Source organism: Aristolochia californica, unplaced genomic scaffold (assembly GCF_029961685.1).
Source record: "Aristolochia californica isolate CCGP_79_NKW_82.1479 unplaced genomic scaffold, dmAriCali1.0.hap1 SCAF_13, whole genome shotgun sequence".
NCBI lineage: Eukaryota > Viridiplantae > Streptophyta > Magnoliopsida > Piperales > Aristolochiaceae > Aristolochia > Aristolochia californica.
In genome coordinates, this window is record NW_027181804.1 from 9305642 (window position 1) to 9332988 (window position 27347).

At 37.1% G+C, this 27347-nt stretch overlaps 3 protein-coding genes across 3 annotated transcripts; all 3 read left to right on the forward strand.

Annotated features, from left to right (window-relative positions):
- The first annotated feature begins 8461 nt into the window (after positions 1-8461).
- Positions 8462-10655, forward strand: LOC137947625 (kinesin-like protein klpA). Its single transcript, XM_068793422.1, has 6 exons — positions 8462-8516; positions 8639-8809; positions 8965-9026; positions 9487-9573; positions 9945-9961; positions 10298-10655. The coding sequence occupies exons 1-6, from the start codon at positions 8462-8464 to the stop codon at positions 10653-10655; spliced, it is 750 nt and encodes a 249-aa protein (XP_068649523.1).
- A 6744-nt stretch (positions 10656-17399) lies between these two features.
- On the forward strand, positions 17400-19001 carry LOC137947626 (uncharacterized). The gene is made up of 2 exons (XM_068793423.1): positions 17400-17404; positions 18644-19001. The coding sequence occupies exons 1-2, from the start codon at positions 17400-17402 to the stop codon at positions 18999-19001; spliced, it is 363 nt and encodes a 120-aa protein (XP_068649524.1).
- Positions 19002-25745: 6744 nt separating this feature from the next.
- LOC137947627 (uncharacterized) lies at positions 25746-27347 on the forward strand. Its single transcript, XM_068793424.1, has 2 exons — positions 25746-25750; positions 26990-27347. The coding sequence occupies exons 1-2, from the start codon at positions 25746-25748 to the stop codon at positions 27345-27347; spliced, it is 363 nt and encodes a 120-aa protein (XP_068649525.1).

A 27347-nucleotide genomic window follows, 5' to 3' on the forward strand; every position in this document is an offset into this window, starting at 1 on the left:
TGGTTATTTGACGACCTTAGTCCTACCATCCTTTAGTTGACTCTCACATGCATTTTTGGGCCAACCTTTTGCGTCTTGCTTTAGTTGGGAGTTTAAGTCCATACATATACATAAGGGTGTTTTAAGTCCATTGAGACTTTTTTTATATTTACCCGTGGGTTTTTATCATCGTCTAGTGAATGACAGGCATTGCCCACTTATCACGTTTGAGAGTCGGTGCCCGAGTTGGGATATCGTGATGGAGGAGCTTATTACTACATATCTGTTACCCCCCCCCCCCCCCCCCCCCCCCCCCCCATTTTATTACTACATATCCTACCACTTGAGAGTCGTTATCCTATGGAGGAACACGATGATGGAGGAGTTTTATTACACTACTGAGCATTGCGTATAGACCCACTACCTACAAAAAGATATGAGTGCCACTACCTGCGAATGATAGGAGTGTGCCCTACATCCTGCATGGGTTATGACTAGAGTATGGAATGATATCATATGGCTTGGAGTGATTTTACTCTCACTTATCTTATGCCAGCTGGGCCTCATGGAAGAGAGCACCTGCGTGAGGGGGAGTGTTGGAAGATATGGAGGACTGTCATTTTATATGAGAAGATCATATACATCATTTGCAGCAAATTGGGAGTTCATGATGTTCTCTCACCCCCAGCTTGAGGGGGAGTGTTGGAAGATGGGCCCAAATCCACACGACCAAGGAAGACCCACATACAATAGAGTTGATTGAGCAACAAAGTGAGAGAGTGAAAGAATTATTGACAAAAAGAGAATTGACTCTTGAGTTTTGGTCATTGGCGCAAGATGGCAATGTTCACTTTGGTGTGTTGACCACCAATATGTCTGAGAGTTTTAATAGTATTTTGAGAGGTGCTAGAAGTTTTCCAATTCACTCATTGGTAGCATCAACGTTTTATAGATTGAATAATTTTTTTGTGAAAAGACATGAATTTGCGAGAAAGATGACATCGTTCAATACTAATCTGTTGACGCTTCTCTAAAAAATAAGATGGATACATCAAGAGCATGTCATGTACATCGGTATCAGAATAATGTGTCTTACAATGTGGGACCCACCATGGTGCTCGAGCTGGTGGGACCCACCATGAGGACGTGGGACATCAAAAAGAGTCCTCACCCAAGCAAGCACGAGTTAAGGAATTAAGAACCACAAACTGAAATGAGTTAGAAGACTTGAAGATCAAGTGGGACCCACAAATATCTCACGAGCTGTCAACCTTATCAAGATGAGTTGGAAGATCATGAGGGACCCAAAAGGATAAGGCCATGAGCTGGCCTCCTCCCTTATATTCACGTGAATGAAGAAAGAGTTCTAGGTCAACTCATATTAGTCTTCTAATAGATTAGTTTGAATAGAATTATCTTAGAGAGTTAGAGTTCGAATGTAATTAGGATTGAAAGGCTAATTGTATAAGGACTCTACCTCCTCCTCTACAATAAATAGAGGTGTTGTAATTCGGAATTCATCAAGTTACACATCTCATTCTCGAGTTACTCTCTCTCTCTCTCTCTCTCTTTGTTTGGCTCAACTTCTCTTTTCTCTTTTATTTTTTCTTCTCTCTACCTGAGAGCTCTTCTTCCCTTTTCTTCTTTTTCTTTCTTCTTTTTCTTTCTTCTTTCTCTTGTTCAAAATTATGGAAAAGGGATCCTAAATTCAACATGGTATAAGAATGTTATATTTAGGATCCCTCGTCAAAGGAATGCTCTAAAGAAATGATGATCAACACCACACAAAGAAGACTCTTTTATGAAGGAAGAACACAAGCCGAGAGATAAGTGTTCAATTTTTTTTTCTTTTCATGTTACTGGTTTTCGAATTTAGAAGATGATTTAAGGATGAGTATGTGAATGTTTTCATCTTATTATATTATGGAGATGTGTGCCTCTCTATCTAGAAGGAGCTATCAAAACAGTTTTGTTGGTTTGGAACTTCTGTTTACCGAGACTAGTCCATTATCAGATTGTTAGAATTTTTTTTGTGGGATAAGAATTCCCTGATATAGAAGATTTTTATTGAGTCTCTTATGAGTGGTATTAGAGAAAAAAATCAGAATAATAATTTAGCATCAATGCCAAAATTCCCCATACATCGAGTTGATTGAAGAAGTACTACTTGGTGTTATTATTAGAATTTTTGAAGAGAAGCCTATCATGGCTGAAGAGAATATGAATATCAAAGGTAATATACTGAAAATCACCACCATACCTTTACATGGGGTATCAATTTTTATGAGTTGGTCCACATTGGTTCGGAGGTTCCTTATAACAAAATACCTACTTGGTCACCTCACCACCCGTGGACCTCCTATTGATAAAGATGATATAATTTATAACAAATGGTTAAAAAATGATACTTTGGTGATTAGTTGGCTAATCAATAGCATGGAAGAATATGTCTCCGACAATGTTATTCATCTTGACACTGGTAAAAAAATTTGGGACACATGTGCTAAACTGTACTCATGCCCGGATACTCTACATGGACCATATGATATTCTCCAGAGAATGTTGAATACTAAACAAGGAGAAAATATCCATGAGTACTTGGCCCGCTTTAGAGGCTTTCTTCAAGAGTGGAAGTTAGTTCAGCTTTCAACCACAGATATTTCTATCCAAGACAAACAGAAGGAAGCCTTAATTACTGCTATTTGTCTTGCAAATGTTAAACCCCATCTTGAGATTGCCAAGAGTTAACTTTTGAGTGCTTCTATTGTCCCCAAGTTTGATGATGTATGTACAACACTACTTCGTATTCCAGACACTTCTTCCTCCACTATTAACTTATCATCCACTATGTATTTCGATCACAGAGGATCATCATCTAACCGCGGCCGAGGCCGAGGTAGAGGTTATAGAGGAGGCAGAGGAAGAGGTGGAAGGACTAGTGCTGGCAGAACAGATGGGAAAGAATGTACTCATTGTAAAAACATTGGCCACATTATAGATCATTGCTATTACAGGGCATGCAGTTACTGTGGACAATATGGCCATTATAAAGAAATATGCTATAAAGCCAATGGACAGTCAGAATTGACAAGGGTTAATCAAGCCTTTATAAGTGATACAAAAGAAGAAGAACCCACAAAATCAGCAACATAGAAAATTTTTACTGATGAAGAGTATGAGCTATTTCAGAAAATGAAGACAATGCTTGGTTTTTCTCCTAGTTCCTTCGCAACTACTATTGCCACTACCACTTCAGGTATGCTATTTGCCTCATCTTCATCTTGGATAATTGACTAAGGAGCCTCCGAGCATCTTACAGGTAACAAAATTTATTACATTCTCTATCTCCGAGTCTTTCACACAAGTTTGTTACCATAGTTGACGGATTTCAAACCAAAGCCAAGGGAAAGGTTCCACTTCTGTCACCCCATCACTTCCACTCCCTGATATTCTTTTTTTTCCTACTTTCCCTTTGAATCTATTATCTTTTAGTTAGTTGACAAAATGTTTTAATTGCTCTGTTACCGTCTCACCCACTTCATGTGTCTTTCAGGATCTTATAACGAAGCAGGTGATTGGTGGAGGCCATGAACAAGGGGGGCTTTACTACTTGGACGTGCCAAAAATAAATATGGTATCTACTACTGAAATGAGACACGGTTATGGCACAATCGGTTGGGACATCCATCCACACAGTCTCTTCAACATATGTTTCCTTCTCTTAAAGTAAGGTCAGAATTTCATTGTGAGGTTTGTGAATTGAGTAAACATCAAAGGAGTACATACTCTCCTCATCCAGAAGTCAAAAGTGTTACTCTATTTTCGTTAATTCATATTGATGTTTGGGGGCACTTGAGTGTCTCCAATATTTCTCAAGAAAAATATTTTATTAAATTTATTGATTATTTCACTCACACAACTTGGTTGTTTATATTTAAGGAGCGTTCTGAGATAGCATTCATTTTTAAGTCATTTCATGCTATGGTACTCACACAATTTGGTCAAAAAATAAAAATTCAATGGTCTGATAATGCCAAATAATATGTTTCCAAAGACCTTGACTCTTTTTTTCAAGAAAATGGCATTATCCATCAAACATCATGCGCCTACACTCCTCAACAAAACGGTGTAGCCGAACGGAAAAATCGTCATATTCTTGAGGTAGCTCGAAGTTTATTATATGCCATGAAAGTTTCATACTTTTATTGACCTCATGCAGTCCTTATGGCTTGCTTTCTTATAAATCGTCTACCATCCACCATTCTTGGTAATAAATCTCCATACTCTAGATTATTACCAAATGAGGATCCGTTTTCATTACCTTTGAAAATCTTTGGATGTCAATCTTTTGTTCATAATTCATTACCTAGACACAGCAAACTTGATCCTAAATCTATCAAGTGTATCTTTTTGGGATACTCTCGCACACAAAAGGGTTATGTTTGTGATAGTCCTACTCTTCAACGTTTATTTGTGTCCAGGGTTGTAACAATTTTTTAAGACTCCTCATTTTATTCTGATAGCACTCCTCCTGGTCTATCCTCGGTACCAGATTCCCCTCGACCGGTTGTGCCTTGTGATACAGAGAATATTCAACCCCTAGAGCAAGTGGCCGACACCACACCTGCCGAGTTAACAGATCCAATAGAGGTATGTCCTTCATCACCAGTTATTTTTGGCCCTCAATATGATACTCATCCTATTGCTATAAGGAAAGAAACTCGATGATTCACTAGACCTTCTACTTCTCATATTATTTCAAATTTTGTGTCTCATCATCGCCTTTCACCTTTATGTTGTCAGTTTATTTCTTCTATTTCCTCCATATCTGTTCCACAGTCCAATCAGGAGGCTCTACAACATCCAGGGTGGAAGGCAGCAATGGATGAAGAAGTGAAGGCCCTTAATGACAATCATACATGGTCACTAGTTCCTCTTCCCACAGGTACAAAACCCGTTGGTTGCAAGTGGGTTTATACTATCAAACATAATCTGGATGGGTCAATTGCACGACTGAAGGCTCGACTGGTTGCCAAAGGTTATACTCAGTGCTATGGAATTGGTTATGAAAAAACCTTCTCTCCAGTGGCAAAAATGAACTCGCTACGTATATTATTATCTCTGATGGAAAATTCATCATAGCCGATTTTTCAACTTGATGTGAAAAATGCATTTCTTAATGGTGATATTAAAGAAGAAATTTACATGCAACAACCACCTGGGTATGTGGTTGAGGGGGAGTCAGTATGCCACCTAAAAAAATCTCTATATGGTCTAAAGTAGTTCCCTCGGGCATGGTTTGAGAAATTTACTGAAGCCATCATACGGGTTGGCTTTCACAGATGCTCTGGAGATCACTCTGTATTTATTGAAAACACACCGAGACGTAAGGTGATTCTGGTTGTATATGTTGATGATATTATTTTAACTGGGAGTGATTCCGAGGGCATTCATAAAACAAAGGAGAAAATACGTGCTGAATTCAAGACGAAGGATCTTGGACTACTCAAATATTTTTTGGGTATTGAAGTATTACAATCCAGACATGGGATTGTGCTATCCCAAAGGAAGTATGCCCTTGATCTACTAAGGAGATATGAATGATGGGATGCAAACTAGTAGACACTCCTATGGATGCAAATACAAAATTATGTGGAGGCACTAGAGAAGATGTAGATATCGGGAAATATCAAAGACTAGTGGGATGACTTATCTACCTGTGTGTAACAAGGTTGGATATTTCATATGCAGTAAGTGTGGTAAGTCAGTACATGCACAAGCCACAACTTAGTCATTAGCAAGCACTTGAAAGAATACTACGATATCTAAAAGGAGCTCCAGGAAGGGGGCTTCTCTATAAAAACCATGGTCACTTCAACATCGAAGGATTCTCAGATGTAGACTGGGTCGGATCCCCGGATGACAGAAAATCTACTTCAAAATTTTGTACGATGGTTGGAGGGAATTTGGTTACATGGAAAAGCAAGAAGCAAAATGTAGTTACATGGTCTAGTGCAGAAGCATAATACAGGGCCATGGCACACACTGTTAGTGAACTCATATGGATAATATCTCTTCTCACTGAATTGGGATTCTATAAAGAAGCTCCAATAGATCTATACTGTGACAATAAAGCAGCACTACACATTACATCAAATCCAGTCTTCCATGAAAGAACAAAGCATATTGCAGTGGATTGCCATTTTATACGAGAAAAGTTCCAAGCTGGTTTCTTATCTCTAAAGCATATATCATCACAAAGTCAAGTTGTAGATATTCTCACCAAGTCGGTCACTCACAAGATTATGTCTACCATATGCAGCAAGCTGGGCATTTATGATGTCTTCTCACCCCAAGCTTGAGGGGGAATGTTACAATGTGGGACCCACCATGTTGCTCAAGCTGGTGGGACCCACCATGAGGATGTGGGACATCAAGAAGAGTCCTCACCCAAGCAAGCACGAATTAAGGAATTAAGAACCACAAGCTGAAATGAGTTAGAAGACTTGAAGATCAAGTGGGACCCACAAATGTCTCACGAGCTGTCAACCTTATCAAGATGAGGTGGAAGATCATGAAGGACCCACAAGGATAAGGCCACAAGCTGGCGTCCTCCCTTATATTCACGTGAATGAAGAAAGAGTTCTAGTTCAACTCATATTAGTCTTCTAGTAGATAAGTTTGAATAGACTTATCTTAGAGAGTTAGAGTTGGAATGTAATTAGGATTGAAAGGCTAATTGTATAAGGACTCTACCTCCTCCTCTACTATAAATAGAGGTGTTGTAATTCAGAATTCATCAAGCTACACATCTCATTCTCGAGTTACTCTATCTTTCTCTCTCTCTCTCTCTCTCTTTGCTTGGGGCAACCTCTCTTTTCTCTTTTATTTTTTCTTCTCTCTACCCGTGAGCTCTTCTTCCTTTTCTTCTTTTTCTTTCTTCTTTCTCTTGTTCGGAATTATGGAAAAGGGATCCTAAATTCAAAAATGTGTATGAAATCCTTGTGGATGATGAAAGATAGTATCAGGTTGATTTGGAGAATATGACATGTACATGCACCCACTTTCAAATGGAAAAAATCATTGTACCCATGCCATTGCAGTATGTGGAAAAATCAATTATGATTTCAATAAATTGTGCGGTCCTTGGTATACAAGAGAGGCATATAGACAAACATATGCAATTGGATTTTATCCTCCCAAAGATAAACTTTATTGGCCTAATACGGGTGTACGAGTTGTTCCACCTATTGCAAGGAAGCAACCAGGTCGTCCACGTTCAGTTCATATACGTAAAAAATGGATAAAGGAGAACGTGGTACCTATGTCTGTGGTAGATGTAAACAATCGGGGCATAACTCTAGAAAATGTCGAAGTCCGCCAATTAACGCCCCAATAAACGCTCCAGGAAGTAGCAATCTGAGGTGAACCTTTGTATTACTTGTGAAATTTAAGTATTACTATTGATAATTGTCTTTTATTTTTTGGTATTCTATATGTATTAATTAGTAATTTTAAAATTTTATATTTTTTAGCCGTTCTAAGTGGAAGTTATGGTTAGTGCCCATTTGGTAAAGCTAACTGGATTCCAGTTATATATTTCGTCTATGTTGTGTTATTATGTTGTTCTTGCAGATAGGGCCAGGAAGTTGGGCAATGCATGGTTATATAGTGATTTTGCTTCATCTCATATTAGAAATAATCAGAACTTTTGTTCTTATATTCTTTATTTGGTTTCTATTTTCAACTAAATGCTTGCAGCACTTCTAGGGATTTTGAAATCAGTTATGTGCATAGTACATTTCTAACTATTATTTTTATTATTATGTTTAAGGTTTAGGGTTATTAAGTAATTTTTTATTAATTAATATTAAAATATTGTTATTATTATTTTTACATTTTTTTTAAATGATGTTGAATTGCTATTATTATTATTCTTTGATTGTTGAACCATGTACACTTGTGGAACCCTTGATCCCACCTTTGTCCCCTATGCCTTTTACGTCCAACCCATTTTTTCTGTTATTAGTGATAAAAGAAAGATTATGGTATACTTAATATAATGTGGAAGAGTTTATTATACTATGATTGGATATGTTTCCTTAAAGAACTTTTGTTTTGTAATTTTATGTGTCTCAGATCAGGCTACTTTTGAAATTGAGGCAAAAAATTTCCCGCTTATCATTGAGTGTTGGAATGGGTCTGTCTTTAATATGCAAGTTGTGATTTCGCTAATAGGTCAATCTTTTGGCGCAATGGTTAGTAACATGGTATCAGAGCAGGTTGGTCTCGAGTTTGAGTCCCGCTCCCCCCATTTGTTCCGTCCCCGCATAGGTGGGACTTTGTCTTTGGCCGTCCCCGTATAGGTGGGATTGTGCATTTGCATTTTTACACAGGTGTTCCCCGTGCGGGGGAGTGTTGGAATGGGTCTGTCTTTAATATGCAAGTTGCACCTTCGCTAATAGGTCGATCCTTCGGCGCAATGGTTAGTAACATTGAGAAGAAAAGGTTTTTTAATGACTTGTTAATGGCCAAGGGTAAACTTTTTCTTAAAACCGTTTCGCTTATTATTTTGTTTATTCATTTTTTATATGCATCTTTTGACCCTATATGGCAGATTGTTGGATGTCACGCTTGAAATTTTGATGGAACTTTTCAGGCAATATTAAGGTTTTTTGTCGTGCAAAGCCCTTGTTTGAAGATGAGGGCACATCAGTGGTTGAGTTTCCTGATGGATTCACCATTCGTGTAAAGACTGGTGATGATTCTATTACTCTTCAAAAGAAAGATTTTGAGTTTGATCGAGTCTACGGGCCTCGTGTTGGACAAGGTGATTGTGGTGCCTTCATCATGCTCTGGTTGGATTTCTAAGAAAATTTAAGTTTTTGTTCCTTATGAATGTTGGCAGAGTATAGGCATACTATTGCCATATATTTATCATTTTCTTAGAGTAAGTTTTCCACATCTGGATTTTCTATATTGCAGGGGAGCTTTTCAACAATGTTCAACCTTTTGTACAATTAGAATTGGATGGATATAATGTTTTTGTATTTGCATATGGACAATCACATTCTAGAAAGACACACCATAGTCTCTCTCTTACTGCCTAGTACTTTTTGTACATTACATGGATCACATTTCTTTTCGTGGTTTTGGGTTGAAAGTAGTTTTTCTTACAATATATGAAAGCTTTGTAGCTAAGCCAGATATCTATTGCTTTGTCTCTCAACTTGCTATAGTTTTATTTTCTTTCTTAAGGAGGCTCTAGCTTTGACCGAGGATTATATGTACGGAGTTTTGAGGTGTTATTTGATTTGTCAAACTCAGATAGCACTTCCACTTTGCGACTGTATTTTATATCACTGCATTTGATCTCTACAACGAACAGGTTTGATCAATTATATCTGTCTCTTTGTCAATATCGTTTCCGTTGTATTTTTTTTTCATTTTAACATATAAAGTACTTAGTTGACTGCATTAAGGTTTGTTTTTCTTCCTTTCAAGTAGGTTCAAGATATGATCTCCTCATCTAGAAATGATCAATCAAAATCTCAAATGGGTCCTCCAAATTCGTTTGTAGAATCTGTCCAACAGGTAAGAGTTTGGTGGAAGATTTTTCTGATCAATTGGAAAATGACTCACTTGACCTCCTAGACCGACAAAAGACAAGAGCAGCCCTTGGGTCATCAGAGTAGCTCAAGCGAAAACTGGATGTGGATAATGATCTGGAGATGGATTCTGATGGGCGTTGAGTAATTCATGAAGATGTTAGACCTAAGCAGCGAGAGAGGACCAATTCAAGTCATGATACAGAAACTAGAAGCCAGACCAGTAATTATAGTTATTCGACTACAAAGTCTTTGTCGGAAAGAAGGAAGAGGCACAAAACATGTTTTATATTCTTTGACATTTTGATGTAAAATCATTTATTAATATATGACTTCCTTTTACATCCATCCTCGCAGATTATAGTAAATATAAGGTAATAGAATGTGTAATGATAAATTTGATTTTTAAGCTCTAAAATATTTTTTTAATTAATAAATATTTTAAATCGATAATAAAAAGTATTAAATAAGTAAAACATTAACTTGTTTTAAGAAATCTTCATGTTATGGAGTTTACCTTCCCCAACTGAAAAAAGTAGTGTTGTTTTAGTCTCATGTTCTAGTAGAATCTCTCTTGTACAAATCAGCATACATCAGTATGTTTGAAGCATTGTTTTGATTATGAGATTGTAAAATAGCATACTATGAATGATGAATTATTTAAGGTACAAATAAAATTTGGTATCTTTTGTTGCCTTGAAATCTTTCAGGGAAGAATTCGATGAGAACGAACCAGATGAAATGATTTTTGTTGGCTTGAGCCAGCCTCCAACTGAGAAAGATGACAAAACCATAAATAATGGAGAAGAGGGCACATCAGATGCTGCTAGAGTGTTGAAGACAAAGGATTTGGATGAGATAGAATTAGTTCCAACCTCAGAAGTCTCTCTGGTCGGAAGTAAGAGAAAACTATCTGAGTTATCCAATGCAGTTGATAAGGATGTCATTTCAACTTTTTCTTCTGTGCATACATTAGCAAATCGGATGGAAAAAATTGATGATGATGATGATGATGTGGCCATGTTAGATGAGAATCTTGATCACTCGAAGAAGAAACGATTAGATTAAGATTCTCTTACTGCTCCAATTGACTTGGATCGTTTTGGGCACATTTTAATTTTTTCAAATAGTTGGTATCATTTTTTATAATCACAGTACAATAGATGTCCTTCGGGCGACAGGGAACAAAGTCTCTCTTGCAAGTAGTTAGTCACACCTGTTACTATCTTGTAAAAGAGCTCCCTTGATGTCAGTGTATCAAATATGTAATATGTTTAGGAGAAAGTTTCATCCTGTAATGCCACTGATCAATAGTTTTGATTGTTTTTGTTGATGATCATTTATAAGCAACAAAATATATGAATAATATTGAACAATCGGCCCTGCAGTTAATTGCAGAGAAACAAGATGATATCAATAAGACTCTGCTCCGTACTCTGGTTATGCTGGAGAACTACGAACTTCTCTCGTCTTCAACAGAGAAATGATTTATCCTGGATGAGCTCAGAAAGGTTAAAATGAAAAAGGAAAAACTCACTCAATTCTTATAAATCAACCTTTATTTCTCATTATAAATTCTGATCACATAGTACATCTCATTTCATGATAGACTATGCATCTATTTACAGAAGATATCTCATCTATCAATTACACACTTTTGAATGCACAACCCCTGTTACCAGCATGATCTTCGCCAGAATTACTGGGTTGCTTGGAATCACCGGATGCTGAAAGAGCTGTAAACCTGTAAATACCAAACCTGATGAGAATGTACTAATAAAGTAAGACGGCCACGAAATTTCTTGGTTTGTGGAAAGGGAGTAAAGGGAGAACAAGTGAATTATGTTTTATTTTTCTTAGTTTTTAGGACTAAATAATTGTTAAGTGGAACGTTGTGAATTTGATAAAAAAAAATGAAAAAAAAAAAAAAGATTTAATGAGGGGAAATAAGTTATTAGTGGTTCAATAATAGAGTTATGAGTTTGCATCATTGCTTGCTTGTTGCTTCTTTATATAATGGGAAGTTAAGGTCATGCGTTAGATCACTGTCAAATTGAAACTTCATGTTGCTTTGCTTAGATCTGACAATTGTTACTGGAGTAGACATGTGTGATGTCCAACAAATACATTAAAAAGAAGAAAAAAAAAAAACTATAGTGAACAAACTTATCCACCATAGGTTCAAAAAGCGAATAAACAAACTATTCTTTTCTATACACTGTTCAAATTTCAATCTCGTTATATAATTTGATATACATAATTTATGATACATTACATTACCCTTCTTTTACTGCCATTTATGAATTACACATTCAACCTATTTAAAGAATGGTTACTGTTTGGGTGATTGCTGGAGTACGATGGCACATGTTGGATTGCTTGGAATCGCTGACAGAAATTTAAACCTGTAAATACCAAAAGTGATGAGTTGCGATGGCCATAACAATGAGAGTTGGCATTAATCACATTCTGGATAAAGATAAGAAAACTCGTGCAATTGGCAAAACAGGTTCCATTAACTTAGAAACTTACAACTGGTTTATGAAAAAGACCGAACTTGCTTCAAACGTGTTCAAATTAGGGGTGATTGCTGTAGTAATAAAATGGAGAATGAGAGGTTGCAATGCAAAAGAGCAAGAGAGGAAGAGAGAGAGAAACAGACACACACAACGGGCCTTAAAACTGCCCAAGGGAGGGAAGGGCTAGAGCAGGCACAAAAACAAAAAGAATAGCCTTCTCTACTCCCATCTCCTCTCCCCCAAAAAGGAAAAACCAGTTTTATTGATATTTGTTTGACCGGCCCGCGAGCGCACCCACTAAGGCACAGCCGTCCTAAACTCTATTACAATTTACACTCCTTAACAATTTACACCATACATACTCTATTACAATTTACACTCTAGATGCCCCCAAATCACTCCTTAACAATTTACACCATACATACCTCTAATCTGACTTGTCATCACCATTTAATTCACAGTCACGGTGAGAACCCCTTACTGCTTACTCATTCATAAGACCCATGAATCACCTCCTCCCATTCTCCTTGTCATGATATCTTTACACCCAGAAACAAACCAATTTGGAAGTGCAAAGCTGACAATAGAACTGAACAGGAATGTCCATAGAAAGCCGGAATCCTTGCCTCTGCTTGCAGCCCAGAATGTGTGCACCGTGAGACTTACAACCACTGCAGAATTATCTTTCTGGTTTTGCAAAACATTCAACAGAAGAAGGCGAGTTAATGTCATGGCAGAGAGCAGGGGAGTGCAATATACAATCAGTAACAGCTAGTATTTCCCTTGATAAGATTTTTATGCGTCATTCTATCATATAAGATGGAAACAGAGGATAGGATCTTTAAATCTTCTGAATGCACTAATGGTGTCGATCGTCGCCATGCTGAAGGAAACTGTAAGGAGGCCGAGGAGGATGAAGTTGATGGAGTGCTTCTGATGGAAGAGATACAGGGGACGTGGAACTGCAAAAACTAGACAACAAAAAACTGGAATCAGAAACTGTACTAGGCGAGAAAAAAACAGAGCCACGCCATTGATAGGAAACAAAATCCAGATGAAATATTAGGTATAAACAACAGAACGCATAGAAGGGTATCTGAATAGAGTAATCTGTTTCCCATTCATTTACCGGGCAGACAAAGTTTCCAAGAAAAACCGCAGCATATTCAAGAGAAAACAATATATATAAATTAAAGACACGGTACGCAATTTTCTGATACAAACAGACGAAGAAAATGAAAAATAAAAATAAAATCACAAAGACGTCCAAAGATTAACAGAAAATGAAATATGACGGCCAGGGTATGACTCAGGGATACCGTCGAAGAATAATGAGAAGAGAAAGAATTTCTGTTACTGCCACAATGAACCGAAAAGAGAATTAAAACCATAAAAATATCCTAATGAATATGCAATCCTGGAACCATTTTCTGATAAACACAAACAGACAAAGAAAATGAAATATAACGGATTATCTCGGCTGCAATAAAAAAAAAAAAAATGGCGGTCAGGGATACCGTCAAAGAAGGATGAGAAGAGAAAGAATTTGTGTTACCGCCACAAAGAATCGAAAAGAGAATTACAACCATTAAAATTTCCTAATGAATAAGCAATCCCGGAACCATTCGGTAAGAAATCAAAGAAGCCGAAGAAGGCAAACAGAGAAACAAGGCTAAGATTAGAAGGAAAGAACTAACATATTTGTTGTTTCAATCCGCAGACCACCGTCGTTCCGGATGACAACGAGCTCCGACGAAGAGAGCCCACTGCGACCGTATTTGTCTCCACCGGTCCGACGCGCGCTTGAAGACTTAGAAACTCAAACCATCCCTGACGTCTCTTCCTCTACGTCGCTTTCACGTGCCTTGGCGCAAAGAAGACACCGCCGGACCGCCGATGGCTGACGAGGACACGACTTGACAAGAACAGAACCAGAAGCGGGAAAGGCGATTTTGAGGGAAGATGATGTGAGACTTGTGAGAGTCCGAGACAAGGTTTATATTGGAAATGTTGCTCACCAGCCTGATTTGCAAGGGCCCCGTGGACGCTGTAGCTTCCGTCGTTATGGATTTCTTTTAAGTTACTGCCACAATGAACCGAAAAGGGAATTAAAACCATAAAAATATCCAAATGAATGTGCAATCCTGGAACCATTTTCCGATAAACACGAACAGACAAAGAAAATGAAAAATAAAAATAAAATCACAAAGATGTCCAAAGATTAACAAAAAAAAGATGAAATAAAACGGATTATCGCAGCTGCAATATAAAATGGCGTTCAAGGATACCGTCAAAGAAGGATGAGAAGAGAAAGAATTGGTGTTACCGCCACAAAGAATCGAAAAGAGAATTAAAACCATTAAAATTTCCTAATGAATAAGCAATCCCGGAACCATTCGGTAAGAAATCAAAGAAGCCGAAGAAGGCAAACAGAGAAACAAGGTTAAGATTAGAAGGAAAGAACTCTCATATTTGTTGTTTCAATCCGCAGACCACCGTCGTTGCGGATGACAACGAGCTCCGACAAAGAAAGCCCACTGCGACCGTATTTGTCTCCACCGGTCCGACGCGCGCTTGAGAAACTCAAACCGTCCCTGCCGTCTTTTCTTCTACATTGCCTTCACGTGCCTTGGCGCAAAGAAGACACCGCCGGACCGCCGATGGCTGACGAGGACACGACTTAACAAGAACAGAAACAGAAGCGGGAAAGGCGATTTGTGAGAGTCCGAGACAAGGTGGGTTTATATAGAAATTTGGACGCTGTAGCTTCATGGAATTAGACTGATAAGAGAAAATTATTTTTCAATAAAATTTCTTTTAAAAATTCCAGGTTGAAAATGTGAATTCGATTTTATCAAATTTTTAACATTTGAGACTGGTGAAAAAATAATAAAAAAAAACTAATCCCAACTTCTCAAAGTAATCCTGCTAACTTACAACAAATATGAAAATCAATTATCGAAAAAATATAGGAATAATTAACTTTTTATTATTTAATATTTTCATAATTAATAACGAAAAACAATATTTGACATAGCTGAACCAATCCCATCTCCCACTGTTTAACCCAACAAAATGGTCTCTCAATTTGTGTAGAATTACGTCCATTTAAAACACCGTCGGGAGGGTCTCTACCATAACAGTAGCGCTAACCCTACAACCTTCTCCGCCCTTTCGAATTCACAATTCCATATCTTGGCCTCTCTTCCATTTTTAATTTTGGTGTTAGAATCTAGACGAAGAGAAGTACCAAACTATTAACTAGGTCAATAGGTGGAAGAAATTAGGATCCATTAATTGTAGTAAACCAGAATTGTGTAGATGGTGGCGATCCTGGTAAGAGCGTTCAAAGTGTAAACCATCATGGGATGCCGAGGAGAGCAAGGGATTCATTTGCCATAAAATAAAAATAAAAGGGCACTGGGGTGGGAAAGGAAGAGGATGCCCCTTCCTATTTGCAAATCCAAGGAGAAGCACTTTCTCCGGTTCAACTTTTTTATCCTTTTATTATTTAAATTATAAAAGAAGAGATAATATCAAATATTCCATTAACCTTCACTGTTTACTCAGTTTTTCATTTATAAATTGTAAGACTCGAAGACGGATCGCTCGTTGTCAATCTTTGCTGGAATGGCATCCAGTTCGTCATCTACAGATATTTGATCGAGTAATGGCTCGCTTTGGAACTCGTCAAAGCTATTCTGATCGAGACTGTTCACCTATAGAATGGGAAACTACGTCGTCCAAGCATTGGTGGATACTTGCTTTTTAGCTCCCTAAGCAATATGGATAAGCACAAAGCAAACAATCATTTTCTTCGACGAAGGTGCAGGTTTTAAAGTGAACGCCATTTTGAGGAACTTGAACAAATGATCCAGCCAAAAGAAGCTTCTTCGAATGCAACAGGAGAGAAGAAATAAATCCGATAGAGAACAGGTACAAACCTTATTCTCTTCACTGAAACTAGACAAAGTATTCGGTGCAGTAGGAAATTGTTCTTTTAATTATCAAATTGCATCCAATATAAATGAGGTGTTGGAGAAATGGGAAGAAATTGCTGAATATGGTAATGCCCTTAATTTGATAGTGTTGGTGGACGTACAAGATATTGGAAAGAGAAGATAAACTACTTCTTTTGTAAATGCAAATGACATCTTTGGACGAGAGGGTGATAAGGAGAATATAAAATCTTTACTGAAATCAAAAGAATCTTCTCTAGAAGTAATTCAACTATGATTGTTGGTATGGGAGGAATCGATAAAACAACCATTACAAAATTGGTGTACAATGACTTTGCCCAATTCGATCTAAACGTCTGGGTTCATGTGTCTCATAAAATTGATTTCGTAAGAGTGACCAGAAATATGATTGAAGCTATAACAAATGCTAAATACGAGTTAAAGAGCTTTGGACCGAATGCAACGCCACCTCCAAGAGTTGGCAAAAGATAAAAAAGTTCCTACTGGTGCTAGATGATGTGTGGACAAAGAACTCTGATGATTGGGAGACTCTTTTGGCCCCTTTAAGATTTGTCTAAAAAGGAAGTAAAATTATTTCAACAATGCAAAGTGAAGATGCCTCAAGGAACATGGGTACAAAAGGTTTTATCAAATGATGATTGTTCGACTATAGTTAAAGAAAAGATGTTTGGTTGCGGTTATAAGGCTGATGAACATCCTAACTTGGAAAAGAAAAAGGTGGAAGTTATCAGAAAGAGCAAGGGTTTACCATTAGCAGCAAACCTATTGGGTGGATTGTTAGGTACGGTTGAAGTTGATAAATGAGAGAGATTATTAGAAAGTCAAATTTTGGACTTACCAAAAACCAAGGATCATCTACTCCCTGCAATGATGCTTTGCTATCTCTGTTTAAATCCAGTTCTAAAATGTTGCTTCACGTATACTACCACCTGTTTCAAAAGTTACACATTTCAAAAGAAGGAAATCATCTATTTATAGATGGCATAGGGCTTTATTGAGGCTAATAAAAGTAACCAGATGGAAGACATTGCAAATGATTATTTTGATAATTCGGTTGCCAAATATTTTTTCTCAAATTCTTGACGATAAACCTTATAAGGACAGTTACTATATGATGCATGACCTTATTTCTGACCCTACTGAGGTCTTGGGAAATATTTTTTTCAAGATTCAAGGGGAGATTGGGACGAAATGGTCAACATAAGAGACTAGACATATGTCGCTAACATGTAAAGTTGTGAACCAAATACTATTGAACAAATTGGTTAAAGCCAAGAACTTACACACACTATCAATAGCAAATGAGCGCAATAATGAGGTATTGAAATACTTCACAGTTTTGAATTCATGCGTGTTCTAATTCTACCAAAGTCAATTGGAAATTTGAAACATCTACGATATTTTGATGTCCAATCCTCTGATATAGAAAGCCTACCCTATTCCATTTGCAACCTCTATAATTTGCAAACACTAAGTTTAAATTGTTGCTGCTATTTTGTTGAGTTACCAGGTGGCCTTGGAAGCCTCGTTAATCTATGATATCTCTTATTGTCCACAACCGGATTACATATGCTTCCAGATTCTTTATGTAAATTGGAGAAGTTACAAGAGATAGACCTTTCAAGTTCCAAGGAATTTGTTGAGTTACCAATAAGCGTTGGCAGCCTAAATAGTCTCTGTAGGATTAAACTATGCAAAACAGACATACAAAAGCTACCAAATTCCATTTGAAGTTTGTGCAATCTTCAATCACTAGATCTTTCAGATTGTGGTAAATTATCAGAACTACCAAAAGAGATGAACAATCTAATCAATCTACAAATTTTTTACATGAACAAAGGGCTCCTAAAGGTTTCGTTGCTACCAAGTATTGAAAGGTTTACTCGTATTGAATAACTGAAAATTTACTCTATCACAAAAGAACGTAGAATAGAGCAGTTAAACGTCTTGGAGAACCTTCACCAAGTTCGCATAACCAACCTTGAGAATGTAGAAAGTGTGGAAGAAGCAAGGGAAACTAATTTAAAGCACAAACATCAACTTGAAACCTTTGTTTTCTTTTCCACCTCGTCTGCTCTTAGTTGTGCAATGTCCACTACATTTGTTCTTTCTTTGGACTGCCAGTTAAAAAATCTCATTGATAAATGCTAGGGAGTTAAAAAAAAAAATAGAGGTTTTGTAGGTTTTAATTAAGATTTTCTGGTTTTTCACTATTCCATTTTCAAGTCTATTTCTTACTCTTTGTAGCTAACTGAATCAAGCATGATTGCACAGTACCAATTTGGGTCTTGTCATTTAAACTTGTTTCTGTAATTGAGTAAAACATTAACTTGTTTTAAGAAATCTTCATGTTATGGAGTTTACCTTCCCCAACTGAAAAAAGTAGTGTTGTTTTAGTCTCATGTTCTAGTAGAATCTCTCTTGTACAAATCAGCATACATCAGTATGTTTGAAGCATTGTTTTGATTATGAGATTGTAAAATAGCATACTATGAATGATGAATTATTTAAGGTACAAATAAAATTTGGTATCTTTTGTTGCCTTGAAATCTTTCAGGGAAGAATTCGATGAGAACGAACCAGATGAAATGATTTTTGTTGGCTTGAGCCAGCCTCCAACTGAGAAAGATGACAAAACCATAAATAATGGAGAAGAGGGCACATCAGATGCTGCTAGAGTGTTGAAGACAAAGGATTTGGATGAGATAGAATTAGTTCCAACCTCAGAAGTCTCTCTGGTCGGAAGTAAGAGAAAACTATCTGAGTTATCCAATGCAGTTGATAAGGATGTCATTTCAACTTTTTCTTCTGTGCATACATTAGCAAATCGGATGGAAAAAATTGATGATGATGATGATGATGTGGCCATGTTAGATGAGAATCTTGATCACTCGAAGAAGAAACGATTAGATTAAGATTCTCTTACTGCTCCAATTGACTTGGATCGTTTTGGGCACATTTTAATTTTTTCAAATAGTTGGTATCATTTTTTATAATCACAGTACAATAGATGTCCTTCGGGCGACAGGGAACAAAGTCTCTCTTGCAAGTAGTTAGTCACACCTGTTACTATCTTGTAAAAGAGCTCCCTTGATGTCAGTGTATCAAATATGTAATATGTTTAGGAGAAAGTTTCATCCTGTAATGCCACTGATCAATAGTTTTGATTGTTTTTGTTGATGATCATTTATAAGCAACAAAATATATGAATAATATTGAACAATCGGCCCTGCAGTTAATTGCAGAGAAACAAGATGATATCAATAAGACTCTGCTCCGTACTCTGGTTATGCTGGAGAACTACGAACTTCTCTCGTCTTCAACAGAGAAATGATTTATCCTGGATGAGCTCAGAAAGGTTAAAATGAAAAAGGAAAAACTCACTCAATTCTTATAAATCAACCTTTATTTCTCATTATAAATTCTGATCACATAGTACATCTCATTTCATGATAGACTATGCATCTATTTACAGAAGATATCTCATCTATCAATTACACACTTTTGAATGCACAACCCCTGTTACCAGCATGATCTTCGCCAGAATTACTGGGTTGCTTGGAATCACCGGATGCTGAAAGAGCTGTAAACCTGTAAATACCAAACCTGATGAGAATGTACTAATAAAGTAAGACGGCCACGAAATTTCTTGGTTTGTGGAAAGGGAGTAAAGGGAGAACAAGTGAATTATGTTTTATTTTTCTTAGTTTTTAGGACTAAATAATTGTTAAGTGGAACGTTGTGAATTTGATAAAAAAAAATGAAAAAAAAAAAAAAGATTTAATGAGGGGAAATAAGTTATTAGTGGTTCAATAATAGAGTTATGAGTTTGCATCATTGCTTGCTTGTTGCTTCTTTATATAATGGGAAGTTAAGGTCATGCGTTAGATCACTGTCAAATTGAAACTTCATGTTGCTTTGCTTAGATCTGACAATTGTTACTGGAGTAGACATGTGTGATGTCCAACAAATACATTAAAAAGAAGAAAAAAAAAAAACTATAGTGAACAAACTTATCCACCATAGGTTCAAAAAGCGAATAAACAAACTATTCTTTTCTATACACTGTTCAAATTTCAATCTCGTTATATAATTTGATATACATAATTTATGATACATTACATTACCCTTCTTTTACTGCCATTTATGAATTACACATTCAACCTATTTAAAGAATGGTTACTGTTTGGGTGATTGCTGGAGTACGATGGCACATGTTGGATTGCTTGGAATCGCTGACAGAAATTTAAACCTGTAAATACCAAAAGTGATGAGTTGCGATGGCCATAACAATGAGAGTTGGCATTAATCACATTCTGGATAAAGATAAGAAAACTCGTGCAATTGGCAAAACAGGTTCCATTAACTTAGAAACTTACAACTGGTTTATGAAAAAGACCGAACTTGCTTCAAACGTGTTCAAATTAGGGGTGATTGCTGTAGTAATAAAATGGAGAATGAGAGGTTGCAATGCAAAAGAGCAAGAGAGGAAGAGAGAGAGAAACAGACACACACAACGGGCCTTAAAACTGCCCAAGGGAGGGAAGGGCTAGAGCAGGCACAAAAACAAAAAGAATAGCCTTCTCTACTCCCATCTCCTCTCCCCCAAAAAGGAAAAACCAGTTTTATTGATATTTGTTTGACCGGCCCGCGAGCGCACCCACTAAGGCACAGCCGTCCTAAACTCTATTACAATTTACACTCCTTAACAATTTACACCATACATACTCTATTACAATTTACACTCTAGATGCCCCCAAATCACTCCTTAACAATTTACACCATACATACCTCTAATCTGACTTGTCATCACCATTTAATTCACAGTCACGGTGAGAACCCCTTACTGCTTACTCATTCATAAGACCCATGAATCACCTCCTCCCATTCTCCTTGTCATGATATCTTTACACCCAGAAACAAACCAATTTGGAAGTGCAAAGCTGACAATAGAACTGAACAGGAATGTCCATAGAAAGCCGGAATCCTTGCCTCTGCTTGCAGCCCAGAATGTGTGCACCGTGAGACTTACAACCACTGCAGAATTATCTTTCTGGTTTTGCAAAACATTCAACAGAAGAAGGCGAGTTAATGTCATGGCAGAGAGCAGGGGAGTGCAATATACAATCAGTAACAGCTAGTATTTCCCTTGATAAGATTTTTATGCGTCATTCTATCATATAAGATGGAAACAGAGGATAGGATCTTTAAATCTTCTGAATGCACTAATGGTGTCGATCGTCGCCATGCTGAAGGAAACTGTAAGGAGGCCGAGGAGGATGAAGTTGATGGAGTGCTTCTGATGGAAGAGATACAGGGGACGTGGAACTGCAAAAACTAGACAACAAAAAACTGGAATCAGAAACTGTACTAGGCGAGAAAAAAACAGAGCCACGCCATTGATAGGAAACAAAATCCAGATGAAATATTAGGTATAAACAACAGAACGCATAGAAGGGTATCTGAATAGAGTAATCTGTTTCCCATTCATTTACCGGGCAGACAAAGTTTCCAAGAAAAACCGCAGCATATTCAAGAGAAAACAATATATATAAATTAAAGACACGGTACGCAATTTTCTGATACAAACAGACGAAGAAAATGAAAAATAAAAATAAAATCACAAAGACGTCCAAAGATTAACAGAAAATGAAATATGACGGCCAGGGTATGACTCAGGGATACCGTCGAAGAATAATGAGAAGAGAAAGAATTTCTGTTACTGCCACAATGAACCGAAAAGAGAATTAAAACCATAAAAATATCCTAATGAATATGCAATCCTGGAACCATTTTCTGATAAACACAAACAGACAAAGAAAATGAAATATAACGGATTATCTCGGCTGCAATAAAAAAAAAAAAAATGGCGGTCAGGGATACCGTCAAAGAAGGATGAGAAGAGAAAGAATTTGTGTTACCGCCACAAAGAATCGAAAAGAGAATTACAACCATTAAAATTTCCTAATGAATAAGCAATCCCGGAACCATTCGGTAAGAAATCAAAGAAGCCGAAGAAGGCAAACAGAGAAACAAGGCTAAGATTAGAAGGAAAGAACTAACATATTTGTTGTTTCAATCCGCAGACCACCGTCGTTCCGGATGACAACGAGCTCCGACGAAGAGAGCCCACTGCGACCGTATTTGTCTCCACCGGTCCGACGCGCGCTTGAAGACTTAGAAACTCAAACCATCCCTGACGTCTCTTCCTCTACGTCGCTTTCACGTGCCTTGGCGCAAAGAAGACACCGCCGGACCGCCGATGGCTGACGAGGACACGACTTGACAAGAACAGAACCAGAAGCGGGAAAGGCGATTTTGAGGGAAGATGATGTGAGACTTGTGAGAGTCCGAGACAAGGTTTATATTGGAAATGTTGCTCACCAGCCTGATTTGCAAGGGCCCCGTGGACGCTGTAGCTTCCGTCGTTATGGATTTCTTTTAAGTTACTGCCACAATGAACCGAAAAGGGAATTAAAACCATAAAAATATCCAAATGAATGTGCAATCCTGGAACCATTTTCCGATAAACACGAACAGACAAAGAAAATGAAAAATAAAAATAAAATCACAAAGATGTCCAAAGATTAACAAAAAAAAGATGAAATAAAACGGATTATCGCAGCTGCAATATAAAATGGCGTTCAAGGATACCGTCAAAGAAGGATGAGAAGAGAAAGAATTGGTGTTACCGCCACAAAGTATCGAAAAGAGAATTAAAACCATTAAAATTTCCTAATGAATAAGCAATCCCGGAACCATTCGGTAAGAAATCAAAGAAGCCGAAGAAGGCAAACAGAGAAACAAGGTTAAGATTAGAAGGAAAGAACTCTCATATTTGTTGTTTCAATCCGCAGACCACCGTCGTTGCGGATGACAACGAGCTCCGACAAAGAAAGCCCACTGCGACCGTATTTGTCTCCACCGGTCCGACGCGCGCTTGAGAAACTCAAACCGTCCCTGCCGTCTTTTCTTCTACATTGCCTTCACGTGCCTTGGCGCAAAGAAGACACCGCCGGACCGCCGATGGCTGACGAGGACACGACTTAACAAGAACAGAAACAGAAGCGGGAAAGGCGATTTGTGAGAGTCCGAGACAAGGTGGGTTTATATAGAAATTTGGACGCTGTAGCTTCATGGAATTAGACTGATAAGAGAAAATTATTTTTCAATAAAATTTCTTTTAAAAATTCCAGGTTGAAAATGTGAATTCGATTTTATCAAATTTTTAACATTTGAGACTGGTGAAAAAATAATAAAAAAAAACTAATCCCAACTTCTCAAAGTAATCCTGCTAACTTACAACAAATATGAAAATCAATTATCGAAAAAATATAGGAATAATTAACTTTTTATTATTTAATATTTTCATAATTAATAACGAAAAACAATATTTGACATAGCTGAACCAATCCCATCTCCCACTGTTTAACCCAACAAAATGGTCTCTCAATTTGTGTAGAATTACGTCCATTTAAAACACCGTCGGGAGGGTCTCTACCATAACAGTAGCGCTAACCCTACAACCTTCTCCGCCCTTTCGAATTCACAATTCCATATCTTGGCCTCTCTTCCATTTTTAATTTTGGTGTTAGAATCTAGACGAAGAGAAGTACCAAACTATTAACTAGGTCAATAGGTGGAAGAAATTAGGATCCATTAATTGTAGTAAACCAGAATTGTGTAGATGGTGGCGATCCTGGTAAGAGCGTTCAAAGTGTAAACCATCATGGGATGCCGAGGAGAGCAAGGGATTCATTTGCCATAAAATAAAAATAAAAGGGCACTGGGGTGGGAAAGGAAGAGGATGCCCCTTCCTATTTGCAAATCCAAGGAGAAGCACTTTCTCCGGTTCAACTTTTTTATCCTTTTATTATTTAAATTATAAAAGAAGAGATAATATCAAATATTCCATTAACCTTCACTGTTTACTCAGTTTTTCATTTATAAATTGTAAGACTCGAAGACGGATCGCTCGTTGTCAATCTTTGCTGGAATGGCATCCAGTTCGTCATCTACAGATATTTGATCGAGTAATGGCTCGCTTTGGAACTCGTCAAAGCTATTCTGATCGAGACTGTTCACCTATAGAATGGGAAACTACGTCGTCCAAGCATTGGTGGATACTTGCTTTTTAGCTCCCTAAGCAATATGGATAAGCACAAAGCAAACAATCATTTTCTTCGACGAAGGTGCAGGTTTTAAAGTGAACGCCATTTTGAGGAACTTGAACAAATGATCCAGCCAAAAGAAGCTTCTTCGAATGCAACAGGAGAGAAGAAATAAATCCGATAGAGAACAGGTACAAACCTTATTCTCTTCACTGAAACTAGACAAAGTATTCGGTGCAGTAGGAAATTGTTCTTTTAATTATCAAATTGCATCCAATATAAATGAGGTGTTGGAGAAATGGGAAGAAATTGCTGAATATGGTAATGCCCTTAATTTGATAGTGTTGGTGGACGTACAAGATATTGGAAAGAGAAGATAAACTACTTCTTTTGTAAATGCAAATGACATCTTTGGACGAGAGGGTGATAAGGAGAATATAAAATCTTTACTGAAATCAAAAGAATCTTCTCTAGAAGTAATTCAACTATGATTGTTGGTATGGGAGGAATCGATAAAACAACCATTACAAAATTGGTGTACAATGACTTTGCCCAATTCGATCTAAACGTCTGGGTTCATGTGTCTCATAAAATTGATTTCGTAAGAGTGACCAGAAATATGATTGAAGCTATAACAAATGCTAAATACGAGTTAAAGAGCTTTGGACCGAATGCAACGCCACCTCCAAGAGTTGGCAAAAGATAAAAAAGTTCCTACTGGTGCTAGATGATGTGTGGACAAAGAACTCTGATGATTGGGAGACTCTTTTGGCCCCTTTAAGATTTGTCTAAAAAGGAAGTAAAATTATTTCAACAATGCAAAGTGAAGATGCCTCAAGGAACATGGGTACAAAAGGTTTTATCAAATGATGATTGTTCGACTATAGTTAAAGAAAAGATGTTTGGTTGCGGTTATAAGGCTGATGAACATCCTAACTTGGAAAAGAAAAAGGTGGAAGTTATCAGAAAGAGCAAGGGTTTACCATTAGCAGCAAACCTATTGGGTGGATTGTTAGGTACGGTTGAAGTTGATAAATGAGAGAGATTATTAGAAAGTCAAATTTTGGACTTACCAAAAACCAAGGATCATCTACTCCCTGCAATGATGCTTTGCTATCTCTGTTTAAATCCAGTTCTAAAATGTTGCTTCACGTATACTACCACCTGTTTCAAAAGTTACACATTTCAAAAGAAGGAAATCATCTGTTTATAGATGGCATAGGGCTTTATTGAGGCTAATAAAAGTAACCAGATGGAAGACATTGCAAATGATTATTTTGATAATTCGGTTGCCAAATATTTTTTCTCAAATTCTTGACGATAAACCTTATAAGGACAGTTACTATATGATGCATGACCTTATTTCTGACCCTACTGAGGTCTTGGGAAATATTTTTTTCAAGATTCAAGGGGAGATTGGGACGAAATGGTCAACATAAGAGACTAGACATATGTCGCTAACATGTAAAGTTGTGAACCAAATACTATTGAACAAATTGGTTAAAGCCAAGAACTTACACACACTATCAATAGCAAATGAGCGCAATAATGAGGTATTGAAATACTTCACAGTTTTGAATTCATGCGTGTTCTAATTCTACCAAAGTCAATTGGAAATTTGAAACATCTACGATATTTTGATGTCCAATCCTCTGATATAGAAAGCCTACCCTATTCCATTTGCAACCTCTATAATTTGCAAACACTAAGTTTAAATTGTTGCTGCTATTTTGTTGAGTTACCAGGTGGCCTTGGAAGCCTCGTTAATCTATGATATCTCTTATTGTCCACAACCGGATTACATATGCTTCCAGATTCTTTATGTAAATTGGAGAAGTTACAAGAGATAGACCTTTCAAGTTCCAAGGAATTTGTTGAGTTACCAATAAGCGTTGGCAGCCTAAATAGTCTCTGTAGGATTAAACTATGCAAAACAGACATACAAAAGCTACCAAATTCCATTTGAAGTTTGTGCAATCTTCAATCACTAGATCTTTCAGATTGTGGTAAATTATCAGAACTACCAAAAGAGATGAACAATCTAATCAATCTACAAATTTTTTACATGAACAAAGGGCTCCTAAAGGTTTCGTTGCTACCAAGTATTGAAAGGTTTACTCGTATTGAATAACTGAAAATTTACTCTATCACAAAAGAACGTAGAATAGAGCAGTTAAACGTCTTGGAGAACCTTCACCAAGTTCGCATAACCAACCTTGAGAATGTAGAAAGTGTGGAAGAAGCAAGGGAAACTAATTTAAAGCACAAACATCAACTTGAAACCTTTGTTTTCTTTTCCACCTCGTCTGCTCTTAGTTGTGCAATGTCCACTACATTTGTTCTTTCTTTGGACTGCCAGTTAAAAAATCTCATTGATAAATGCTAGGGAGTTAAAAAAAAAAATAGAGGTTTTGTAGGTTTTAATTAAGATTTTCTGGTTTTTCACTATTCCATTTTCAAGTCTATTTCTTACTCTTTGTAGCTAACTGAATCAAGCATGATTGCACAGTACCAATTTGGGTCTTGTCGTTTAAACTTGTTTCTGTAATTGAGTAAAACATTAACTTGTTTTAAGAAATCTTCATGTTATGGAGTTTACCTTCCCCAACTGAAAAAAGTAGTGTTGTTTTAGTCTCATGTTCTAGTAGAATCTCTCTTGTACAAATCAGCATACATCGGTATGTTTGAAGCATTGTTTTGATTATGAGATTGTAAAATAGCATACTATGAATGATGAATTATTTAAGGTACAAATAAAATTTGGTATCTTTTGTTGCCTTGAAATCTTTCAGGGAAGAATTCGATGAGAACGAACCAGATGAAATGATTTTTGTTGGCTTGAGCCAGCCTCCAACTGAGAAAGATGACAAAACCATAAATAATGGAGAAGAGGGCACATCAGATGCTGCTAGAGTGTTGAAGACAAAGGATTTGGATGAGATAGAATTAGTTCCAACCTCAGAAGTCTCTCTGGTCGGAAGTAAGAGAAAACTATCTGAGTTATCCAATGCAGTTGATAAGGATGTCATTTCAACTTTTTCTTCTGTGCATACATTAGCAAATCGGATGGAAAAAATTGATGATGATGATGATGATGTGGCCATGTTAGATGAGAATCTTGATCACTCGAAGAAGAAACGATTAGATTAA